This window comes from Enhydra lutris, unplaced genomic scaffold (genome assembly GCF_002288905.1).
Source record: "Enhydra lutris kenyoni isolate GAN:26980312 unplaced genomic scaffold, ASM228890v2 scaffoldscaffold55, whole genome shotgun sequence".
NCBI classification, from domain to species: domain Eukaryota; kingdom Metazoa; phylum Chordata; class Mammalia; order Carnivora; family Mustelidae; genus Enhydra; species Enhydra lutris.
Window position 1 is genome coordinate 11,077,594 of NW_019154139.1, and position 20,330 is coordinate 11,097,923.

The 20,330-nt window shown below is 55.5% G+C and overlaps 1 protein-coding gene across 1 annotated transcript in view; it reads right to left on the reverse strand.

Moving 5' to 3' along the window:
* Window positions 1-13,338, reverse strand: part of LOC111157529 (neutrophil cytosolic factor 4) — a 22,727-nt gene extending 9,389 nt beyond the window's left edge. Inside the window, exons 1-7 of the mRNA XM_022519018.1 lie at window positions 13,201-13,338; window positions 7,982-8,066; window positions 7,478-7,631; window positions 4,951-5,021; window positions 2,035-2,162; window positions 862-919; window positions 87-185 (exon numbers count right to left, since the gene is read on the reverse strand). Coding sequence (XP_022374726.1) covers window positions 87-185; window positions 862-919; window positions 2,035-2,162; window positions 4,951-5,021; window positions 7,478-7,631; window positions 7,982-8,066; window positions 13,201-13,232 — 627 coding nt within the window. The 5' untranslated portion in view covers window positions 13,233-13,338. The remainder of the gene's footprint in view (window positions 1-86; window positions 186-861; window positions 920-2,034; window positions 2,163-4,950; window positions 5,022-7,477; window positions 7,632-7,981; window positions 8,067-13,200) is intronic.
* Window positions 13,339-20,330: the final 6,992 nt, after the last annotated feature.

Consider the following 20,330-nt stretch of genomic DNA (forward strand, 5'->3'; position numbering starts at 1 on the left):
ACCATCATCCTCACCTCCAACAGCATCTCTAACCTCATCCCCATCCTCACCTCCAACCTCACCTCCAACCTCACCCCCATCCTCACCTCCAGCCAGTCTTTATTGATCCGGCTGAGAAGGATGATCACATCTCCAACTTTGAAATTCAGTTCCAGTTTGCTGTTGCCCGTGAAGTCAAACAGAGCCTGGGAGAAGAGAGGAGGAGGAGGGCAGGAGGAAGGGAGCATTCACCGAGTTCCTGCCACACTGCTTTGCGTACTTCAGTGTCTCAGTTAACAGATGAGGTGACTGGCCCGGGGAGCACGACTGGCTTGTCTGAGGCCACTTCATTTGTGGGCAGAGGAGCCAGAATTAGAACCCAGGTCTCTCTGACTCCAGAATCGTGCTCCTTGCAGAGCTGGTGGGAGGAGCACAGAGAGCCAAGGAGCCAAACTCTGGGGTCAAGCACCTTCCTCAGCCCCCCAGGCCTCAGTGTGGGCTCCAGGGCTCCCATAAGCCCAGAGCACTGACCACACTGTTTCTCCACGTGTGTCCCCAGGGAGCTGGGGGCTCCTTGAGGACAGAGCCTGGTTTGAGTCATCTCTGTCTGACACTTCAGTCGCCATGGCGGGGCTGGCCTGGAGGAGGCCAGGAAAACTTGCTGAACGGATGATGGTTGGCTGCGTTCCCCTAGACCTGAGTGCTCCCCATATCACCTCCTGTCAGTTGGGTTGGGTGCCCTGAGGGCCAAGGCTGAGGCCCCTGCTCCCCACAGCACCCAGCCCCAGTCGTGGGCACACAGAGGGTGTCCAGCAGGAGGGGCGCAGTGGTGAAGGGTGGAGCCCAGAGGTGAGGTGGGAGGCCTGGCCCTGCGGGGGTTACCTCAGCTCGCGGAGCTGCCATGCGGTCAATGATGGCGCCTTGTGGGGACTCACTCTTGCTGCGGAGAGAAAAGGGAGGCCTGTCAGCCCTCCTGGTTCCCTCAGAGCCTGGCTCCCTGCTTCTGTCCCCAGAGGAGCCCCTCATCAGGAGCAGGAAAGGCGGGGGAAGGAGAGGATGTTAAAAGTGCAGCTACAATTGTTCCTCTGGGCCATCACCGCACACACGCACGCACACCCAGGTTCCTATTGCCCATGGGGGAGGGATTCTATCCTCCTTCGTGGACCAGGAAATGGAGACTCAACAAGGAGGCGGGGAGGAAGATACACATTTGCTCAGCACCTTAGCTTATCAACGCTTTCACACCTCTTCTTCCTTCTACTCCCCACACCCAACCTCTAATTTTTCAGCCAGGGAAATGGGTTGGAGAGGCACTCTGCACCAGGGCTCAGGGCATGGGCCTGCCATGTGGCTTAGCTGAGATTGAGACCATGCCTGCCTGCGTGCCAGAGAGATGGCCAGGAGCCGAGAGGACACTCAGAGACACTAGCCTGAGGAAGGAGGGAGGCCCTGAGACGGAGGCCAGGGCTCAGGAGCACTGTTCCTGGTATTCTTAGCAGCAGCAGCCTGGCCTTTGGAAGCCCAGCCCTACTACAGTAGCTCGGGTTTTCCATGATTATTTTCTGCTCAGGAGGGAGCGGGAGTGTCCCCTGGGGGCCAGTGTGATACACCAGAAGCCATAGCCAGCCCCATGGAACCACATGATGGGGGACAGGGCATCCCAGGATCTGGGAATGTCTGTAGAGAGAGCAACTCCTCCCCTCCCTCCCTCCTACTACTCTCTCCAGGCACCATGAGTTCTGAGGCATCCCCAGTGGGGACTGTGGCACCCAGCTCTCCATCAGTGACCCAGCCTCTGTCCTCTGGTCGTCACTGTCACACACAACAAAATGCACCTACCTTCTATCCCTCCACCCTGTGTGTGGTTTTCAGAGCTCATCTAACAAGCTGAACATCCTGGGGGTGTCCCGGGATAGAACCGATGTCTAGCTTTTCCCTTCCTCCGGGCAAAAGAAATACCTTCTGTTAGGGGCATCTGGGCCAGAGCACCTGGTTGGGGGCACCTGGTGAGGGGCCCAGGCCTGGCCCATGGGAGCACAAGGGCCGGTCACTTACATTTTCCGGGTGCGTGGCCGGAGCCGGCGCAGGGCCTGGGGCACCTGCTCTGAATCGTAGGGCGACTGGTAGAAGAAGATCCGGACATCCTCGTCCATCAGCACCCAGATGGGTAGGCTGAGGAGGCTCTGTGTTTGGGAGAGAAGCCAAGACGGGGATGGGGGGCGGTCAACAGAAAGCTCTGGACATCCCAGCCCCTCTCTCCTATCCCCATCCCCCGCACTGGTCCCTCCCTCTCTAGTAACGCTTTCTCTGTCTGAGCACAGCAACAAGACATATAATGTTTCATAAGCTTTCCTCTTGGGAAACTGGCTGGCTCAAGGAGAGTCCATTTGGAGAAAACCTGAAGGCCTCCAGACACAACAGTAATGGTGACAGCAGGTGAAAGGACATGGTGGTGACTGTCCAGACACGGCACTGAGTGCCACACCAGGTGGTCTCACTCTGTCTCGCAACAACCTGCAAGTTAGTGCCAGAGATGTTAGGGGACCTGCCCCAGGCCACCTGGTCCAGCGAGTGACAGAGCTGGGCTACCCAGAGACGTCTGCTTCTGAGGCCCAGCCCCAAGATAAAAAATGAGCTAATAGTGGGAGGAAGGAGGTCTCAGGTGACACAGACCAACAGCAGTTGGTGGATTACAGCCTAAAAAGTGCTTTCTGACACTTGATCTCATATCACAGTTGGGGAAACTGAGGCTCAGAGAAGCAAAGGACCTGACCCAGTTGGCAGAGCGAGGAGTCGGGACCCTCACTCAATCTCGTGCTGGTTACACCCACCATGAGGCTGTCCATGAGGACGCAGAGTACCCGGACACCAGCAGGGTCACCCCCAAGCTGTACAATGCACAGGTCCCCAGGAGTCCTCCAGAGGCACCTGGACCCCCTTGGAGAATCCCATGGAGGCAGCAGGAGCGGGGGCAGAGGTCCATCCCAGAGGAACTGGGAAGGCGGAGCCCGGAAAGAACAAGGCTGTCATACAGGGAGGGCTGAAAAGCAGCCCAGACATGGGTTTAAGGGCACAGCCACACAGCCAGGCTGCGCCTGGGATCAAAGCCCCCTCCCTCGCTGGGTGACCTCGGGCCAGTGTTCCTCTGTGTGCTCATTAATGAAATGGGGATGATACCAGGGTCTGCCTTGGGGGATGGAGTAAGGATTAAATGAGTGATGTGTGCACAATACTTAGAGAATTCTACCGGCCATCTGATCTAGCAAGTGCGCCGTCCGAGTTGGAGATGATCGTTGTCACTGTTGCTTTCATTACAACATAGCGCGGTGGGTACACAGAGCCGCGAGTTCGAATCCCAGCCCTCCTATCCAGCTGTTCTCCGACATGGCGTGAGTGGGTCCACTTCTTCATTTGTGAATAGGGAGGATAGCATCTAACTCACCAGTTATTGAGGGAAATAAATAAGCCTATTTGTTTATCCTACAGATTTGTTTATCCTGACCCACCAGTCAAAGCACCCCACATCATTCCAGGCAGGTGTGAGTATCACACGACCCATATTCTCCATGAGGACAGTGGTGAGACCAATGGGTGGAAGTGACAGGGAATCAGATTTTTCTAGCAGCTGCCCAACAGGGGCTGAGCAAGGAAGCATAGTAGTGAGCTCCCCGTCCCTGAACGTTTCAAGCTGGGGTTATGCATAGCAGAAATTCCTGCACTGATTGCCTCCTGGGCTTGGAGGAACCAAATGAGACAAAAAGGCAGAGATGGGATCCTCCAGGCTGCTGGTAGCTAAGCCCAAGTGTGGGAGGAAGAGCCCCAGCGCCATGGCCACACCCCTCCCTCCACAGCTCACCCCTCTCCCAGCCCTGTAGGGGGAGACAGGAGCCTCCAGCCACCTTGAAGGAGCAGCTGCCACAGCGCCCCCTTGAGGGGAGATGTCTCCAGGGCTGCGTCCCAGGGGCTTCCCACCGTCCCTCTTCTCTGCTCAGAGCCCAGGATTCCTGCAGCCACTGGAGAGGACCGGGGTCTTCTCCTCCTGCCTCACACCTCCCCTGCCCTCCTCCTGCAGCTCACTCCACTAGGAGTTCTGATCCCGTACAGTCTGGAAGCTCCCGAGACCAGCGAGCTGGAGGCACTGCCCCAGTTCACAGGTGGGGAAACCAAAGCCTGGAGAGAATGAGCAATTCACCCCCAAATCACCCAAACAGTCAAGGTCAAAGCAAAGACTGAAGACTCCTAGCTCTGTGCCCTTCTGCCATGAGAGTAGAAGGGGAGGGGAAGCTCTCGCTGACTATGAGAGTGCCTCTGTGCTAGGAGGAGGGCTTCCCTCTCCAGTTTCTTAAGGTTGCCATCGAGCCATGGCTTGGATGCCTCTAATGATGGGGTGCTCACTACTTCACGAGGACCGCTGTCCCTTTTTTGCACAGTCCTAAATGGTAGGCTTTTCTTGAACAGCAGTCTCTGCCTTCAAGATGCTTCTTTCTCTGTGCTCCCATCTCCTAAGGATGCAGACAGTTTACGGGCTGGGAAATACCCAAGAGCCTTTCTCTAGTTTGTGCAAAGTCACTGTGTGAGAGAGCTGAGGCCCTGGCCCGTCCTGCCTCTGTTATAGAGGCCACAGTTTTGTGATTTCATGACCCACCTGTCCCCTGTCCCCACTAGGCAGCAGGTACCTTGAGGGCACATACTCGGTCCTATTCACGCTGGTATCCGAACACCTGACACAGACACCTGTGCGCACCTGGCACAGACTTCTCGATCCCAAGTGTGGCTCCTTGTTCCCTCTCCATCGCTCCTGCTGCACCCTCTGGAACCCTGGGAACACATCCTGTTTCTCTCCCCAGGTCCGGCCTCTGAGGATTGCCGAGGGGCCCCATCGGAGCAGGAGAGCAGCCCCCAGGCTCCCTTCAGGGGCGCTACCATCCCTGGGGCCCTCCAGGGGCCGAGGTAACACAGCCCCACCGTTACCTTCATGTAGGCATTGAGGGCAGGAATCCGCATCTCCGCGATCTCCTGTTTCACACCCATGTAGACTTTGGCTGCGGAAATGCAAAGAGCTCTCCTGGGAGCCTGGCCCACGACCACGGTCTCTGGACTCGGAGCTGCCCACCCAGGCCAGGAACTCGCCCCCATACACTGGCTCAGCCTCCAGGCCACCCTCCTTTCAGCTTGCATTCTCTAGCATGTACTGTCGCCAGATGATATTTTTCTTGTTTTACTTCTTTATTGCCTCTTCCTACACACACACGTGCATGCGCACACGCACACACACACACACACACACACACGCGCGCGCGCGCACACATGCACACTCATGATTCTTGGCTCTAAGAGAGGAAGAGCTTTGCTTTGCCCCAGCTGGAGCCCATCCCCTAGGACAGGGGTCTTCAACCCCAGCTGCATATTTAAGTCATCCACGGAGTGTTTAAAAACCTCATTGTGGGGGCGCCTGGGTGGTTCAGTGGGTTAAGCCTCTGCCTTCGGCTCAGGTCATGATCTCAGGGTCCTGGGATCGAGTCCTGCATCGGGCTCTCTGCTCAGCGGAGAACCTGCTTCCTCCTCTATCTCTCTCTCTGCCTGCCTCTCTGCCTACTTATGATCTCTCTCTGTGAAATAAATAAATAAAATCTTTAAAAAGAAACACAAAACACCTCATTGTGTAGGACTTGCCCCAGGATAATTACATCAGAATCTCGGGGTTGGGGGGGGAGACATGGGCATCAGAATTCTTTAAATCTCAAGGTACTTCGAATACCTGCCCCTTGTAAGGAACCAAGGATCTAGAACAGTGGTTCTTGTGGTTCACACCACAGTGATTGACCACATTGATCAATATTTGTGGAGTAGATGAATGAATCATCCCTCAAAAGCAAGGCAGTGTGTTTAGGGAGAACGGGAAAGAGATGTTGGCTGACCCAAGACAAATGTCCTCTCCAGGAGCCTTAGGTGGGGGCCCTGGTAGAACTGTCCCCCCAAGAACCCCCAGCAGAAGGCACATGTCTGGCTCCTGTTGCCTGTGAGATGGGCAGGGGCTGGCGTTGGGCGGTAGTAGAAGCGCAGGATCTGAGGTCTGGGGTGGGGAGGCCTTTGAGACTTAGTAGCGACAAGAGAGCAGCTAAGGTCAGAGGTCAGATCACCTGGTAGCAGGGAGGGTTTGGGGAGGGAGAAGAAAGCCAGAGATGGCACGGCAGAGAATGCCCAAGAACCTTCCAAGGAGCAGCAGAAGGGACAGATTCCATCAGGAGCTGGAGGAGCAGCGATGAGGTAGGAAGAGACATGGAAGGAGGTCAGGGAGGGCTTCCTGGAGGAGGAAGCAGGACAATGATGGTAAGGCCGGGATAGGCCAACAGAAGTCCAATGTAACAGGTCACGGGCCACCGTCCCGAAAGGAATTCAGTGGGACTGTGAGAGCAGAAGCCAAGCTGGTAGATGAGGAGGGGATAGAAGGAAAAAAGGGGGACAGTGAGCGACTCCGAAAAGAATGGAGATTTTGAGGGCTGTCGGGCTTCAAGGGGGCTTATGACCAGAAAGCCTCCTCATGGCACAGGCTTGTCTAAAGACAGGAGAACTAAGGCTGTGGGAGAGCTTTGCAGATGCCACAAGTAAGGAGAAGGCAAGTGTACAAAGACCCACAAGTTGTCTGGAGAAAGCCGCAGAGAGGAGGGAGGGGCTCCCTGGAGTCCCGTGGGGAGGCGGGCTCAGAGGGGGGATTCTCCCTTCCCCTGCAGCCTAGAGACAGGGGAGGGGCCGGTGTGAGTTGAAGTGGCTCTGAAGGAGGAAAGGGGAAGCCAGGAGCCCCTGGGGGCAGCTTCAGCTCCCCTGGGACCTCCCCTGGGATAGAGAGAAAGTGAGAGCAAGCCAGAGGCAGAGTGTGGAGCCTGAATAAGGGAAGGTCAGGAAGTGTCTCTGCTGTTTGTGGGAAGGGTGCTTGTATGTGGCCTGCAGGACATGGAGGGGGGACACCCTGAGACCACCCCACGGACCGAGCAGCCCACACCCTCGCAGGGCTCGAGAGGGCAGGTGCCGAGCCACTGGAGATTTGGGTCTATCCAAGGTGCATGTGTGGGCCAAGCTGGGGAGAGAGGCCAGGGGTCAAGGAGTGAGGGGGCTGTCCAGAAGCAAAGATGGGGTGCCCACAGGGTCCCAGCAGAGCAGGGAAGCAGGGGGAGCCCCCGGGGATCCGCCCAAGCTAGGGCAGCAGTCAAAGGGCAGCTCTCAATCAGGGCTGCAGGGGGCGCTGAAGGTGAGTCCGCCCGGTGAGCAAGGGATGGATGGCCCGGAGGTCAAGGGCAATGCGGCTAGAGGAAGCAGCCCGCCGCTGCCAGGAGGGGCCGCGGACGAAATATTTGGCCTGGAGGCAAACCTGGAGTGACCACCAGGGGCGGCAGAGCTGGAAGGAGAGGCGGAGGGCCGCAGCTCTGTCGTGGGCCAGGCTGCCCAGCTCCTCGGGGCCCCAGGACTGGGACGGGCTGCGGGGCTGGGACGGGCCGCCTACCAGGGAGCGTGGGCAAGCTGCAGGTGAACGGGCTGGTCTTGTTCTCCGGCCCAAACCGCTCTTCCAGCTTGCTCTGCAGGGCATAGAACTGGCGGTAGCGACGGTAGATGAGGTATTTTGAGCCCCCTTTTGTCTTCACCTCGATGACGAACACCTGGGGAGGACACAGGTCAGGGTGTAGGGAGGTCAGGGGCAGAGGAGAGCCGGGGGGGGGGGCGGTCGAAGGTCCTAGGACTAGAGCAGCATTTCTCAACCTCGGTATTCGCGGGGTGGGTGTGGGGGCATCTCCTTCTTTGGGGTGGGAGGGCTGTCCTGTGCACGGGCGGTGCTGAGCAGCCTCTCTGGGCTCCGTCCACCCGAAGCCAGCAGCAGTCCCTGCCCCAATCTGGAATCGTCAAAAAAGGTCTCAAGATATTTACTACCAAACCACCAGGAGAGAAGTTAAGGGGATGAGAGGGTTGGAGGTTCAGAGGGCAGAAGCTGAAGGTCAGGGGTCTGTCTTACAAAGTAGCTGGTGAAGCCTCTTTTCTCCTCAATGTCAGCGATGTTGGCGGAGATGGGGACATCGTCAGGAAGCTGCTCAAAGTCACTGAGGAAGACGGGAGAGAAAGACAGTTCAGTTACCACCAGACTGATGGGCTCGCCGAGCCCAGGTGTGCAGAGGTGACCAAGGGTGTGTCCTGCATTCCTCTGTCAACACTCCTTCAAGTGCCGGGCAGCGACGTGGGCCAGACCTTGACAGCAAAGGCACTTGGAGATGGGACCATGTGTCAGTAGTCACACTAGCAAACTGCTCCCCGGCTGCGTTATTCATCTGGGCGCAGCACATCCAGCAACCTCCTCCGTGTCAAACCCTGGGGGAGGCCCTGGGTCACGGTGGGTAACAAAGTCAACACACGTCCCACAGAGAGAATGGGTCATCATACCCAACCTGGGGAGGTCCTCACAGAGGTGGAACGAGGCGTTTGAACGGAGTCTAGAATGTCAAACAGAAGGTCGGAGGGGACCTTTCGGACCCTCCGGCTCTGAGCCCGCCTCCCCGCCAGACTAGAAGGTCAAACAGAAAGTCGGAAGGACAGGGGAGGGCCTTCCAGGCAGTGGGAACAGCATATGCTAAGATTTCGAGGCGCGAGGAGTGGGCTCGGGTCTGGTGTGACTGGAGTTGGCTCTGATCAGAGGCTGCAGGGGCAGGTGAAGCCAGGCTGAGGAGGGTCTCTGGTGTTGAGCTGGGTAACTTCTTAGGCAATAGGGAGCCACGCAAGGCTTCAGAAGAGAGTAAAAACAGTAGGATCCCAGCTGTGGCAGGCCAACTCAGGCAGCTGTGTGCAGAGGAAAGGGAGCACAGAGACGGAAGGGACAGAGCAGCCCTTCGAGGCCCCAGAGTGGTGCAGCTCAGAGATGGTGGGGGCCCAAGCCAGACAGCAGGGACAGGAGGAACGAACAGACACAGAGACACAACCCTTGGTGGACACTGCTTCACTATTGTGTCCCCTGCTTCTTCCTGCCAATCAAGCTCCATTTTTTTAGGGTGGCAATGTCCCTAGCCTCAAGGCAATAGGCCATGATTGGTCAGAACCAAACCCAATAATCTCATTCCTATTTCCCAGCCTCCCTGCAGCTAGGACCAGCCACGTGACCAGTTCTGGCCAGTGAGACCTACAAGGAAATCTCCATCGGGGCCTCTCCAGGAGTGTTTGCTTTCCTGATCCCAGAGGGAGGGACAGGCCAGCATGGTTTCCTCTCCTTCCCCCTTCTTCCTATTTTGAAAGCAGATGTGCCATCTGGACCCACAGCAGCTATATTGCATCCATGAGGCAAAGACAGGAGGCAGACCAAAGGAATCTCCAGGATCCTGGTCCTGAGGACACTGAGCTGCAGAAGCAGCTGTGGCCTCCCTCTGGACTTCTTGTCACGTGCAAAAATTAGCCCTTATTTGTTTAAGCTCCCATGCGTCTCTTGGTGCCCCGCTGCAGACTCTCACATTTCTAGCAGACAAGCTACCAGTCTGTGAGTCATTCCTGACTAATGGCCAGCAGGGTTTGGGGACTGTTTGGATTTCGAGGTGAAAGAAAGGGCAGTGTCAAGAGGGACACCTACATGTCACCCATATGCTGAGCAGGATGGGTGGGAGGGGAGCGGTGCTGATGGACCGAGTTTCGGGCATGTTAATGTGAGGCCCTTGGGCCCCCAGGTCTGGGTCTGGCAAGAGCTGGTGTGGTTCTAGAGCTCAGTGAAGGCAGTTGGGGGATGGGGGTGGGTCTCTGCTGGAGTCGGGGAGGTACCCATGTGCCCTTGACTGGTGGTAAGGACCCCCCAGAAGAGCAATCTTTGAGCAGAGGGGGCTGAGAGGAACAGATGGAGGATGAGAAAACACCAGCCAAGGGGACAGAGAAAGAGCAGCCAGGGGTCCCCGAGTCCCAAGCAACTGGGAGACAGGGTGGGAGTGGGCGCAGGGCTGCCACCTCCCCAAACTGGGCAGGCCCTCAGGGGAGATCGGTTTCCCAGTCTGCACACCCAGTCCCAGCTGCTGCTGGTCCCTACGTGGCCTGGGCTGCGTGGGACCTCTGGCTCCCTCAGGACACCGGCCGCTGCCGCTGGGCCGGGGGTGACTCAGGGTGGCAGTGGGCAGGCAGAGGAAATCCCCACCACTTCCCAGGCGACTTAGTGGCCCCTGGCAACCTCCCCACTCGCTTTCCACACAGGCCCCCATGGCAACACCCCTGGCAGAAGCTTCCTCCTCCACTTTCTCCCCAGAGGCTGTGTATTTCATGTTTATTTCATCCGCAACAGGATGGGGGCCTGGCGGGACAGGAAGGAAGGAACCCGAGCATAGAAATGGCCCTGGGCAGGGAATCCGCCACGTTGGGTCATAGCCTCGCTTAACAGTTTCCTGAGCGTGTGCTATGTGCCAGGTCCTCTTCTGGCACCTTTTTTTACAGACAGGGAAACTGAGGCACAGAGTGGTTACAGAACCTGCCCAAGTAAATCGAGAAGCTGAGATTCGAGCCTAAGCAGAATTTTGGTCCCAAACACCTCCACGCTGCTCCTAGTTTGCTGCCCCAATAGCTTGCTGCACGAACGTAGATAAACCCCAGGTTCCCCCAGCCTCAGTTTCCCTATCCGAGGTAATAATAATAATGATAATAGCAAACGCTTGTTAGCATCTAGCGAAGCTCACACACTGTTCTAAGCACATTTGGACACGGCCTCTGCCCTCCTGGGTATCATGGCTGAGGGAAGGAGTTTAACACTAAACAAATAACATCCTTTCAATGGTCGGGGAGGCTGTGAAGGAAAAGCACATGGTGTTTTGAGCTTTCCCAGAGCCGGGCCATTATTATATCCCCTCCCACCCCCGAGGACTAGTAGTGCAGTGGGCAGGAGAGCTTAGCAAGCAGGCACTTCGAAGACAGGGCTTACGTCCATCAGAGAGATAAGCAGGGTGCTATGCATGTCCGAGGTTCATGGCTCACTCAGATGGAGAGTGGTCAGGGAGGGCTTCCTGGAAGAAGTGGGGCTGGAGTTGGCCACAGGACAACAGGCAAGGGAAACCAAGTGCAAAGGCTCTAGCCATGCTGGGGTGGGTTGGGGGAGAGGGACAAGTGCATGGAACTTTGGGGCAGAGACAGTCTGGGAGGGGGAAAGTAACGTGAGACACAGGCAGGGCCCATCAAGAAGGCCCTGTGCTTTGCCCTGGGCTGCTGGGCGAGGGAGACTTACTCTGGGAAGATGCTGGGATGGCATGGGTCAGGAGGTCTCATTCGTAACAAGGCCAGCCCCAGAATCCCCATGAAAGCAGGGACCCTACTCCCCGCTATACCCCCGGCACCCAGAACAGCTCCAAACACATAGTAGGGGCTTCTGGTGGGACTACCCCATGTCTTAGCGAGTCCTCTGGTGGTCAGCTGGGGAATGGCCGGGCTGCATGCTTCATCAGGAGGGAGGCAGGGGCACAACAAACCTGACTAGAAATCCCCCCAGGAGAGCCAGTGCCCTGCAGAGCTCAGCCAAGACCCCTCAGAGCTGTAGTCAACTCAGGGTCCTCCAGGGCCCTAGTGCTGTGGGTTCCCATGCACCAGCGTCATTCATGCAAAGTCCACCGTGGAACCTAGACGGGAGGGGCTGATGGAGACCTAGAGAGGCCCTCAGGGGACAGCTAGGTCACATTTGGTGGCTCCCACACACAGTAGGTGCTAAAAACATGTTTGTTGGAACCAAACTCGCTACCCTAAGGCAGTCCTTTCGAACTCTGGATGGGTGGGGTCTGGGGTCTCTGAAAGTCCTGCTGGATCCTCGCCCTTGCTTTCCGTCCTCCACTCTGACCTCAAGCAGAGCACAGGGCCCCCGAGGGGCAGGGAGGCCTGTGACTCCGGGACCTGGCTCCATGCCCTATGAAGGGAGGCAGGAGGGCGCCCCTTCCGCCTTCTCTGAGGGCCAAGTGTGGCTGCAAAGAACCAGGGAACGGGAGGGAGGGAGCACCCCCGGCTCTTGCTGGTGTCCTGTCTTCCTACACATTCCCTGATAAACAGGAAGTGCCACAAGCTTTGCATGGGGGCCACTTCCCATGTGTTCGCGGGTTCGACTTGGTCTCTAGGGAGAACCGGCGGGGAGGAGAACCTGTGGGGCAGCCCCAGCCCCAGGTATGCCCACCGACTTATCAAGGCCCTTCTGGACCCCCACTCTGGGCATCTGCGTCTGTGGCTCCTCCCTCCTTCCCTGACAAGCTTTCTTCTGACCTTCAGCCTTTGGAAATTCCACCTCCAGCCCCTAGACTCCACCGAGGACCCTTTGCCACCCGCTTTGACCTAAACCGGCCTGACCCCTCTGCGGCCACCCTCAGAATTGCCTCCACACAGTGGGCACGCTCTCTGATGCCACCTGCTGCTCCAGTCCAGGGCAGGAGCCAAGCCTCATGTCCTCAGGTCCCCCACGGCTCAGGGCACAGTCTTGCTGAGAGATGGGGGTAGGCTCTGGCGGGGCCATGCTGCAGGGGAACCCTGTGGGAGAACTTTATCCACCTCGGTCCTCATTTTTCTCATCGGCGGGATTGGACTGGAAGGATCCAAGGACACGCTCCCACCCAAAGATCCACTCACTGAGTCACTCACTGGGCAGGATTTCTGGAGCACGTAGTCCCTCCTGGTGTTGTTCTACATACTAGGGATACAGCAGGGACTGGGGGGCACGTACCCTCCCGGGGCCTATTGATGGGGGAGTCGGCGAGACAGAAAAAGAAAACCAGTATAGACTATTATGCCAGTGGTCTAAGGACTCTGCAGGAAAAAGAAACAGGGCGAGCGGTCCGAGAGGGAGGGAAGACTTTTGACATTTGAGGCAGGCCCTGGATAAAGAGGAAGAAGCCAGATCCTGTGGTTCTCTTGAACAGAAAATGGAAAGCCATTGCTGACCACGGGGGCAGCGAGCCCGACCTGGGACCCAGGACCCCTGTCCAGACGCTACACCCACTCTTGTGTGACCCTGGGAAGGTCACTTCCCCTCTCTGAGCCTCGGGTGCCTTCATCTGGGCTTGAGGGAAGTGAGCCACAGCTGGAGGCTTCCTTGAAGCACTTCTAAGAATCTACATTTCTGAGCATTCGGGTTCTGACTCAGCTCCTCTTAGCTTTTGACTTTGGTAAGTGACGGCAGGATGGTGGGCCTCTGTCCCCCAAGGCCTGCCGGGAACAGGCACGACGCCCCGGGAGAGCACTGTGCCCTGCACTCACCTCTCGGCTCGCAGCTGCTGGGCCAGGGCCATGGTCAATGGTGCTCCCGGGGAGAGGGTGGCGAGTCTCACCTGGCCAGACCCGGGCCGAGTTCACCTCTCACTCACCTCTAGCCACCCTGTGTCTCTGCTGTGGTCCCAGGAGTCCCCAGGAGCCACCCCTGGGGAGGCCCCACCCCTGTCTCTTTCATTTAGAAGAGGCTCCTCCTCTGGGCTCTCTAGGTCTACTCTTGGCCCACACTTCCTCTTCCCCACCTCCCAGCTGCACTGCAATTGAGGAAGTGCCCAACCTTGGATGCTGGGTTTGCAGGAATCCACTGATTCGGGGGCTTTGAGGACTTCCTCAGTGTGATTTCTTGGTGCCGGGCCACCGTTGGGCATCAGAGAGCTCCATTCCAACAGAGGCAGGGTCCCTGGGCTGGCTCAGCCACCAAGGGTCCTTGTGAACTTGGAGAGTGACTTCTCATCCTCCAGTTCATCGCGCCCTACCCTCTCACCCTCAGTGTCAAGCCTTTGCCTAAACTATTCCCTAGGCTTGGAGTGCCGGCTTCCACCTTGCCTGCCATCCCTCAAGCTCTGGGCAAATGCCACCTCCCCCGGGAAGCCTCCCTGGTTTCCCCAACAGAGTTAGCACTCAGTTGCCTCTGCCATATAGGGTGTAAATTTCAGTCGATTTATGCTTCTGTCTTCCCCTTACCCCAGAAGCTCTGGGCTATCATCTCCTCGTCCCTAGATCCCCAGGCCTGGCACAGCCCACCAGTCCTTGCTGGATCTGCCAACCACTGTGAGCTTCATGTTACAAACCTGATCACATCTTTTCCTGCCTAAACTCTTCAACTGCTTCACCTTGCATTTAAGGAGAAAGTCCAAACTCCTGGTCCTGCCTACCTCCAGGATCTAGGGGATCCTTCTGGCTGGTGATTCTGTGGCTCCTCTCATTGGTATGGCTACTGGATTCTGAGGGGATCTCTCTGAGAAGTCCACAGCCACACCCAGTAACCCCCAACCCATCACACACACACTCACACACTCACACACTCTCGTTCACGCTCAACACTCACTCAGGCATTGCAGATGCAAAGCAGAGGAACAGCAGAGAGAGGGTACAGAGGGGAAGCAGCCATGCCTTGCCATCCATGGGCATCACAGAATGAGACCTTCTGACTCCATCTGTCCCAAACCCATGCCATAGCAGTGCCTCTAGGACTGGGACAGGAGTCTGGGAGTACCGAGCCTGCTGCATGGAGATCAGAGCCTCCTACAACAGTCCCTTTGTTACCTCCCAGATGAAGGGACTGGGGACAGGAACCATTCTCAGAATCCCAAGGGCTAGCTGGCTGTAAGAATGGAGGACGATTGGCAGCCTCAAGCCCTTCCTCTGAACTTCATCCCTGTTCCAGCCAGCCAACTCAAGGAACACTCTGCCCCAAAGAGAGCTCAGAATGGAGCCAGAGTCCCCAGGAGGGAGCATGCTCTGGGCCCAGCTCCACATTCCTGACTCAGAGAGGATCTCCCTCTCTTCACCCAGCCAAGGGCTCTTCTGAAACCTTTATGGACTCTGGGAGGCAAGAACAGTTGGAGAAAGACAGAGGGGAGGACATGAATAAGAAAAATAGAGGTGATTAACAACTATTTACTGAGCAAGGCATTTGGAAGACAGAGGTAAGATGGCAGGATGAACTCCAGCTGAAATTCCCCATCCTACCCCAGACATACTCCAGACATATTATCCAGCTGGATAATACTTTTTTTTTTAAAGTATTTTAAACATATAGAACCTAGCTCACAAGCAAGAACGTGTAGTGTTTGGGTTCTAAGAGAGGGAGAACCTAGACCAGAGAGAGGGCCCGGTGCCTCACACTCCATGGGAAAACTGAGGGTGGATATAGGTTATTGGGGCTGAGACTTTAATTCCTAATCTGGGACTAGGTAGGTCCGGGCTACGTGTCCTGCTGTTGCCAAGAAGTCAAATCTGAAGTTCCAGTGTGAAGCCAGGAGTCAGAACTGAGTAGAGGACCAGCCCTTCCCAGCTATCAGCCTGGGGTTCCTGCAGGAATAGAGATACTCTCCCAGGCCTGGGGTAGAACAAAGGGTATAGACACCAGATCAGAGCCCCATGCCTGAAACATGCACTAGTGTGAGGCCTGGATCCAAGCTACCCACACGGTGGGGAAATCCCAAGCCGAGGCATTACATCGAAGCAGTTTGGAATCCACAAGCCTGTAAGAGACAATAAAACCGCCCTGTGAACTCACAAATCGAAATGATGCTTTATGTAAAGAACACCTACCCTATGAAAGACAGCTTACAGACTCGACATACAGAAGAGCTCACACCTGGAGAACTAGAGATAACATCAATAAAGACTCCAACCCAGTCCCTGGTGTCTCAGGGCTCCCGGTCTATGGGATAAAGCAGCTAAATGGGGAGTCACAGGATAGGGTGATGCAGCAGATGGGGTGGGCATCTGTAAGCACCAAGGGCTGCAAGCTCCCAGCCACGGCTGAGGTCCATGCTGCCCTAGAGCTGGTCAGGAAAGACAGGAAGTGGCAATTTTAGCCAGAAGTGTGACCCAGCCCTGGCATGTGATTGTGGGTATCATCATGTGCGTATGATTAGAAACACGTAGAATTGCCCATTAATGTGCATGTAAACACATACAACTCTGTGTAGGGACATGGGAGCATGTTTAGGTCACATCCACACAAGGGCATGATGCAGAGTGCACAGTAGTGAGACTATGAGTACGAGAGGCTGGGTTTACGTACTGGGATCTACGTGGGCCCGTCATGAGCGTGCATGTGAATGCATTTATAACATACGAACTCAGGAAACCAGCATGTTCTCTTTGATCCTTTCTTTACCCATCTGTAAAATGGACTTACTGAATAGTATTGAGCATTAATGAGAGAAATGTATGAAGTGCCTATACACATGGGGATTTCTTATTCTTGTTCCTAGTTTTCAGTGTGTGTGTGTGTGTGTGTGTGTGTGCGTGCTTCAGGGATGACACGCCCTCAAGTTCACCTTCCCAGACTTCTCAAGGTCTTGCCTTCCCATCCCTCACTCCCCCCACCCCCAAGAAGCCTCACGTGTGTGGCCCTGACTCAGCCACTAGGCAGCCATCGCCACCTCTGCAGTGGTGGGGAGGGGTACAGGAATGGGAAGATTGTCCAGGGAAGCGCCCCAGGGCCCCTGGGGGGCCAGTTCTTCCCTCCTCTGCTCCTTCCCTGCCTGCCCGTGGTTCTGGTGAGTATGGGTATTTCTCTGGCTCCTTATACACAGAACATTGCTGCTAATTTTATGCCCGAGCTCTGATACAGTGTAATTTGAGGCCAGACACTCTGTCAGCAGTAGGCACCCGTCCCGGGGCTGCTGCAGGAGTGGAGAACAAGGCAGAAGGCTAGCCAGCAAGGGGAGCCAAACTTTGCACACATTCCATTAAGCCGGTATTTATTGAGCCTTTCTGGGGAGGTACAAAGAAATGCCTGAAGTGACCTCCGGCGTATCAAGAGCTGACTTCTGATAACCACCACTGGCCACAGCCTCGGAGTAAATGAGAGTCATTGAACAGTAGGATCGGTAGCTCCCGCCCAGGCCCTGGAGCTCCGATATTTTATTCCTAGAAGAAAGCGCCTCTGGTCTTCTCTTCCCCGAGTTACTTTGAGAGCACACCCAAACCCTACAACCCGGAGATTTGAATCTGGAGGAAAATTGCTGGGGGAGGAGGTGGGAAGAGGGGCAAGCAAATGACAGTTGAGAGACAGCCGGACAGTGACGAGGAGGATGGAATGCTAAAAGAAAGCAGGTGTAAGAAGTCAACCACAAAGACAGAGGCCGCTCCGAGAAGGGGCATCACTGCATGATGGCCGATGTCCTTTTGTAACCCCATCTCCAAGGCAGGGCTCCATATGTTCAGGACACACCCGAGGGATTCCCAGAGGACTGGATGGGACTGAGGCCTGGCTCTAAAACTCAGAACCTGCACAGCACTCTTCAACCCTGACTCATTCCAGTGCTGGCAGATCCGAGCTAGAGCACCGCCCTCCGTTGCAGACTCCGAGGACCTGATGGTCAGTCCAGAGAGCTCCAGCCCTGCGGAAATGGGGCACAGTGACAGGCGGGGGCCGGGGAGGAGGCAGGACCAGGCGGTGCCCCAGGAGCTCCTTTTGGGAGCTCAGCACATGCCTGCTGCCTGAGTCAGCGGCTCTCCTAGGGAAGAGAAGGAAAATCTCAGATTAGTCTGAGCAAGATTCCTGGGGATCCCTCACACACTGAATTCCCCAATCTTGACCCACATGTGTCTCTCCTTGTAATTTATGAGGGGAGCTTCACTGGACCTCCTCCCTGATCCGTAAATAGCCACCCCTGGCAATCCCCAGGAAGTGGTATTTGAAGACAGAGGGTGTGGATGAAGCCAATGGGACAGCAAGACAGCAAGCTCCATGAAGGCGGAGGGCTCTGTGTTCTCTTTGGTGCCCCGGCTTGCAGCAGCGCTAGGTGCGGAACTCAGGTGCCCCGGCTCTGGCATGTGGCTTACCGGAAGTTCATTTCTCTTGTTCATTTTTCTAAGTGAAGATGATAATATTTGTTTCCCAGGATGACTGCATCACTCATTGTTTCAAAATGTATTGAGCACCTACTATGTGCCAGACGCCCAGCGTGTGCCCAGCTCCAGATAAAGATAATTGTCCTTGGGATGCAAACTTTCTGGAAATGTGTTCAATGGGAGGATGAAGGCCAAGTGCTTACTACAGCACCCACACACAGAAGGTGGTCAGTAAATTACAAATGTTAATATTGTTATTACTGAGGATAATTTTCTTGGTATGGGTTGGACCCCTCCTGGTCTATCTCCCTAGGCGCACTTTGTTCCTCTGGATCTTAAAACTGCTCACATCAGGTTCTAATTTTCCCCCACATTCCTCTAACCCACTCTCCCCGCACTTGACTTTATGGAAACGGCTTTGCACTTAATCGATGTGTTGACAGAAACAGACCACCAGGAGGCGCCACGAATCAACATCCCGGTTGCCGCTCTGCAGCGCCACCTAGAGGAGGAATGCCATGAACCGCAGTAGAAGGAACAGCCCCACTTACAGGGTCAAGCTGGAGCTGGCGGTGGGGCGGGGGGGGGGGGGGCCTGTGTGCTGGATCCCACAATCCTCCCCAGAAAGGCCCGGTGGTGGGAATCTGAGCAGGACTCGTGAGAAGATGCCTGCAGAGGCTAAGGATCCTGAACCTCCTCTCCACTGGTCAGAAACAGGCACCGAGACACACAGGGTTTATGGTTTCACCATCCCTTCACCAGAAAATTGCGTGAATATATGAGTTAGCACTTGCAAAATCTAGGAACAGTGCCCGACCCACAGTCCAGCCCAGTACATGTCGGCTCCGGTTATTGCTATTTAATCCTCACACCTACCCCCATAAAAGAGGTCATTTTTTCCCCCTGGTCTGGAGATCAGGAAATGGTTTCTGCAGGATCAGGAGCCTGAACCACAGTGACTTAGGGAGTGAGCGGCAAGGTAAGATTTTGACCCCAAATCCGGATGGCTCCAAAACACAGTCACTGTGTCGGACTGGCCCTCATTCTTCCATATGCTCATTCCACAGGCACACACTTAATATCCACCCCGCCCAGGTGTGAAGGAAACAGATAGGAGTCCGGCTCGGTTGCTGCCCTCACCGAGCTCCCCCTGCGGTTGAATTACACACATAAACACGGGGGCATGCATACACACACGCACATACGTGTGGACATCGAACACACGCAGCCGTATACACAGAAGCATGTGTGTACACGCACGCCCACACTCGCACGCACACACACATGTGCACAGAACAAGGTACGATTTCAGGAGAAGCCGGGAGATACAGAGAATCCAGTTTCCCCGGTTTCACACCCAGCGCTGTTTTCAGCCCCCAGGGGGTCACAATCACAGATGTCTCCAGAGGCTTAGCAGGTGTCCTCACGGGTTCAGACGGAGCCCCGGTGGAAAGGCAAGGGGCAGGGAGGCGGTGGCTTAGCGTCTGCCTCTGCACGCCTTCACCTTCCCGCACAGAACTCCAGGGACTCACGGAATTCTCAGTTTGAACCTGACCTTCCAGCTTTTCACGGAGGTCTGCCTGACAGGGTCCTATGGAACTTGTTTTAGTAGCCGTCTGTTGGCTTGATTTACAGCTTCATGGCTGTCGATACCCGGTGCCTGGGTCCCCATTGATACTATGGCTCCTGTCCCTGCAAGTGGTGGGGTCAGTAAGCAGGACCGACGGACTCGAAGGCCGTAGTTTTCCTGTGGAATTCATTCATAGAGGAAAGAGAATCCATCACGGTCTTTAAATAAAGAGTATGTAATCTAATGAACTTTTGTTTTTAAGATTTTATTTATTTCACAGGGAGAGATCCCAAGCAGACAGAGAGGCAGGCAGAGGTGAGGGGGGAAGCAGACTCCCCACGGAGCAGAGAGCCGGACTCGGGGCTCGATTCCAGGACACTGAGATCATGACCTGAGCCGAAGGCAGAGGCTTAACGCACTAAGCCACCCAAGTGCCCCCGATGAACATTTTTTAAAGATCCCTTTGTCGAGGAGACAGTAGCTCACAGGAGGTAGCTTTGGAAGTAAGTAGACTAAGTGCCCCCTGCTAACAGCTTTCGGATTCGATTTTTTTTTTAAAAATCAGCTTTATCAGGTGTCATTGGTATAGGGTAAAACTCACCTCCTTAATGCGCACAGGTCAGTGGGTCTCGACAATCACGTAACCAACCACACCACCATAGAGGTCATTTCCATGATCCCCAAAAGATCCCTCGTGCCCCTTGCCGAGACCTCCCAGCCCTGCTTTCTATTATTCTATCTTGTCATTTCTGAAATTTCACACAAATGGAATCACAGAGTATATGGTCCTTTGTGTCTGGCTTTTTCCCCCAGAGTATCAGGCTGTTGGAATTCATTGATGTTGATGTGTACATCACGGCTTTGTCCCTTTATGACCGAGTAGTCGTCTCTTCTATGGCTAGACCACAGTTGCTGATCTTTTCACAAACTGATGGACATTAGGGCTGCTCCGGGTTTAGAGTCATTAAAACAAAGCTGTGACAGACGTTCCAGCATTAAGGCTCACGTGAAC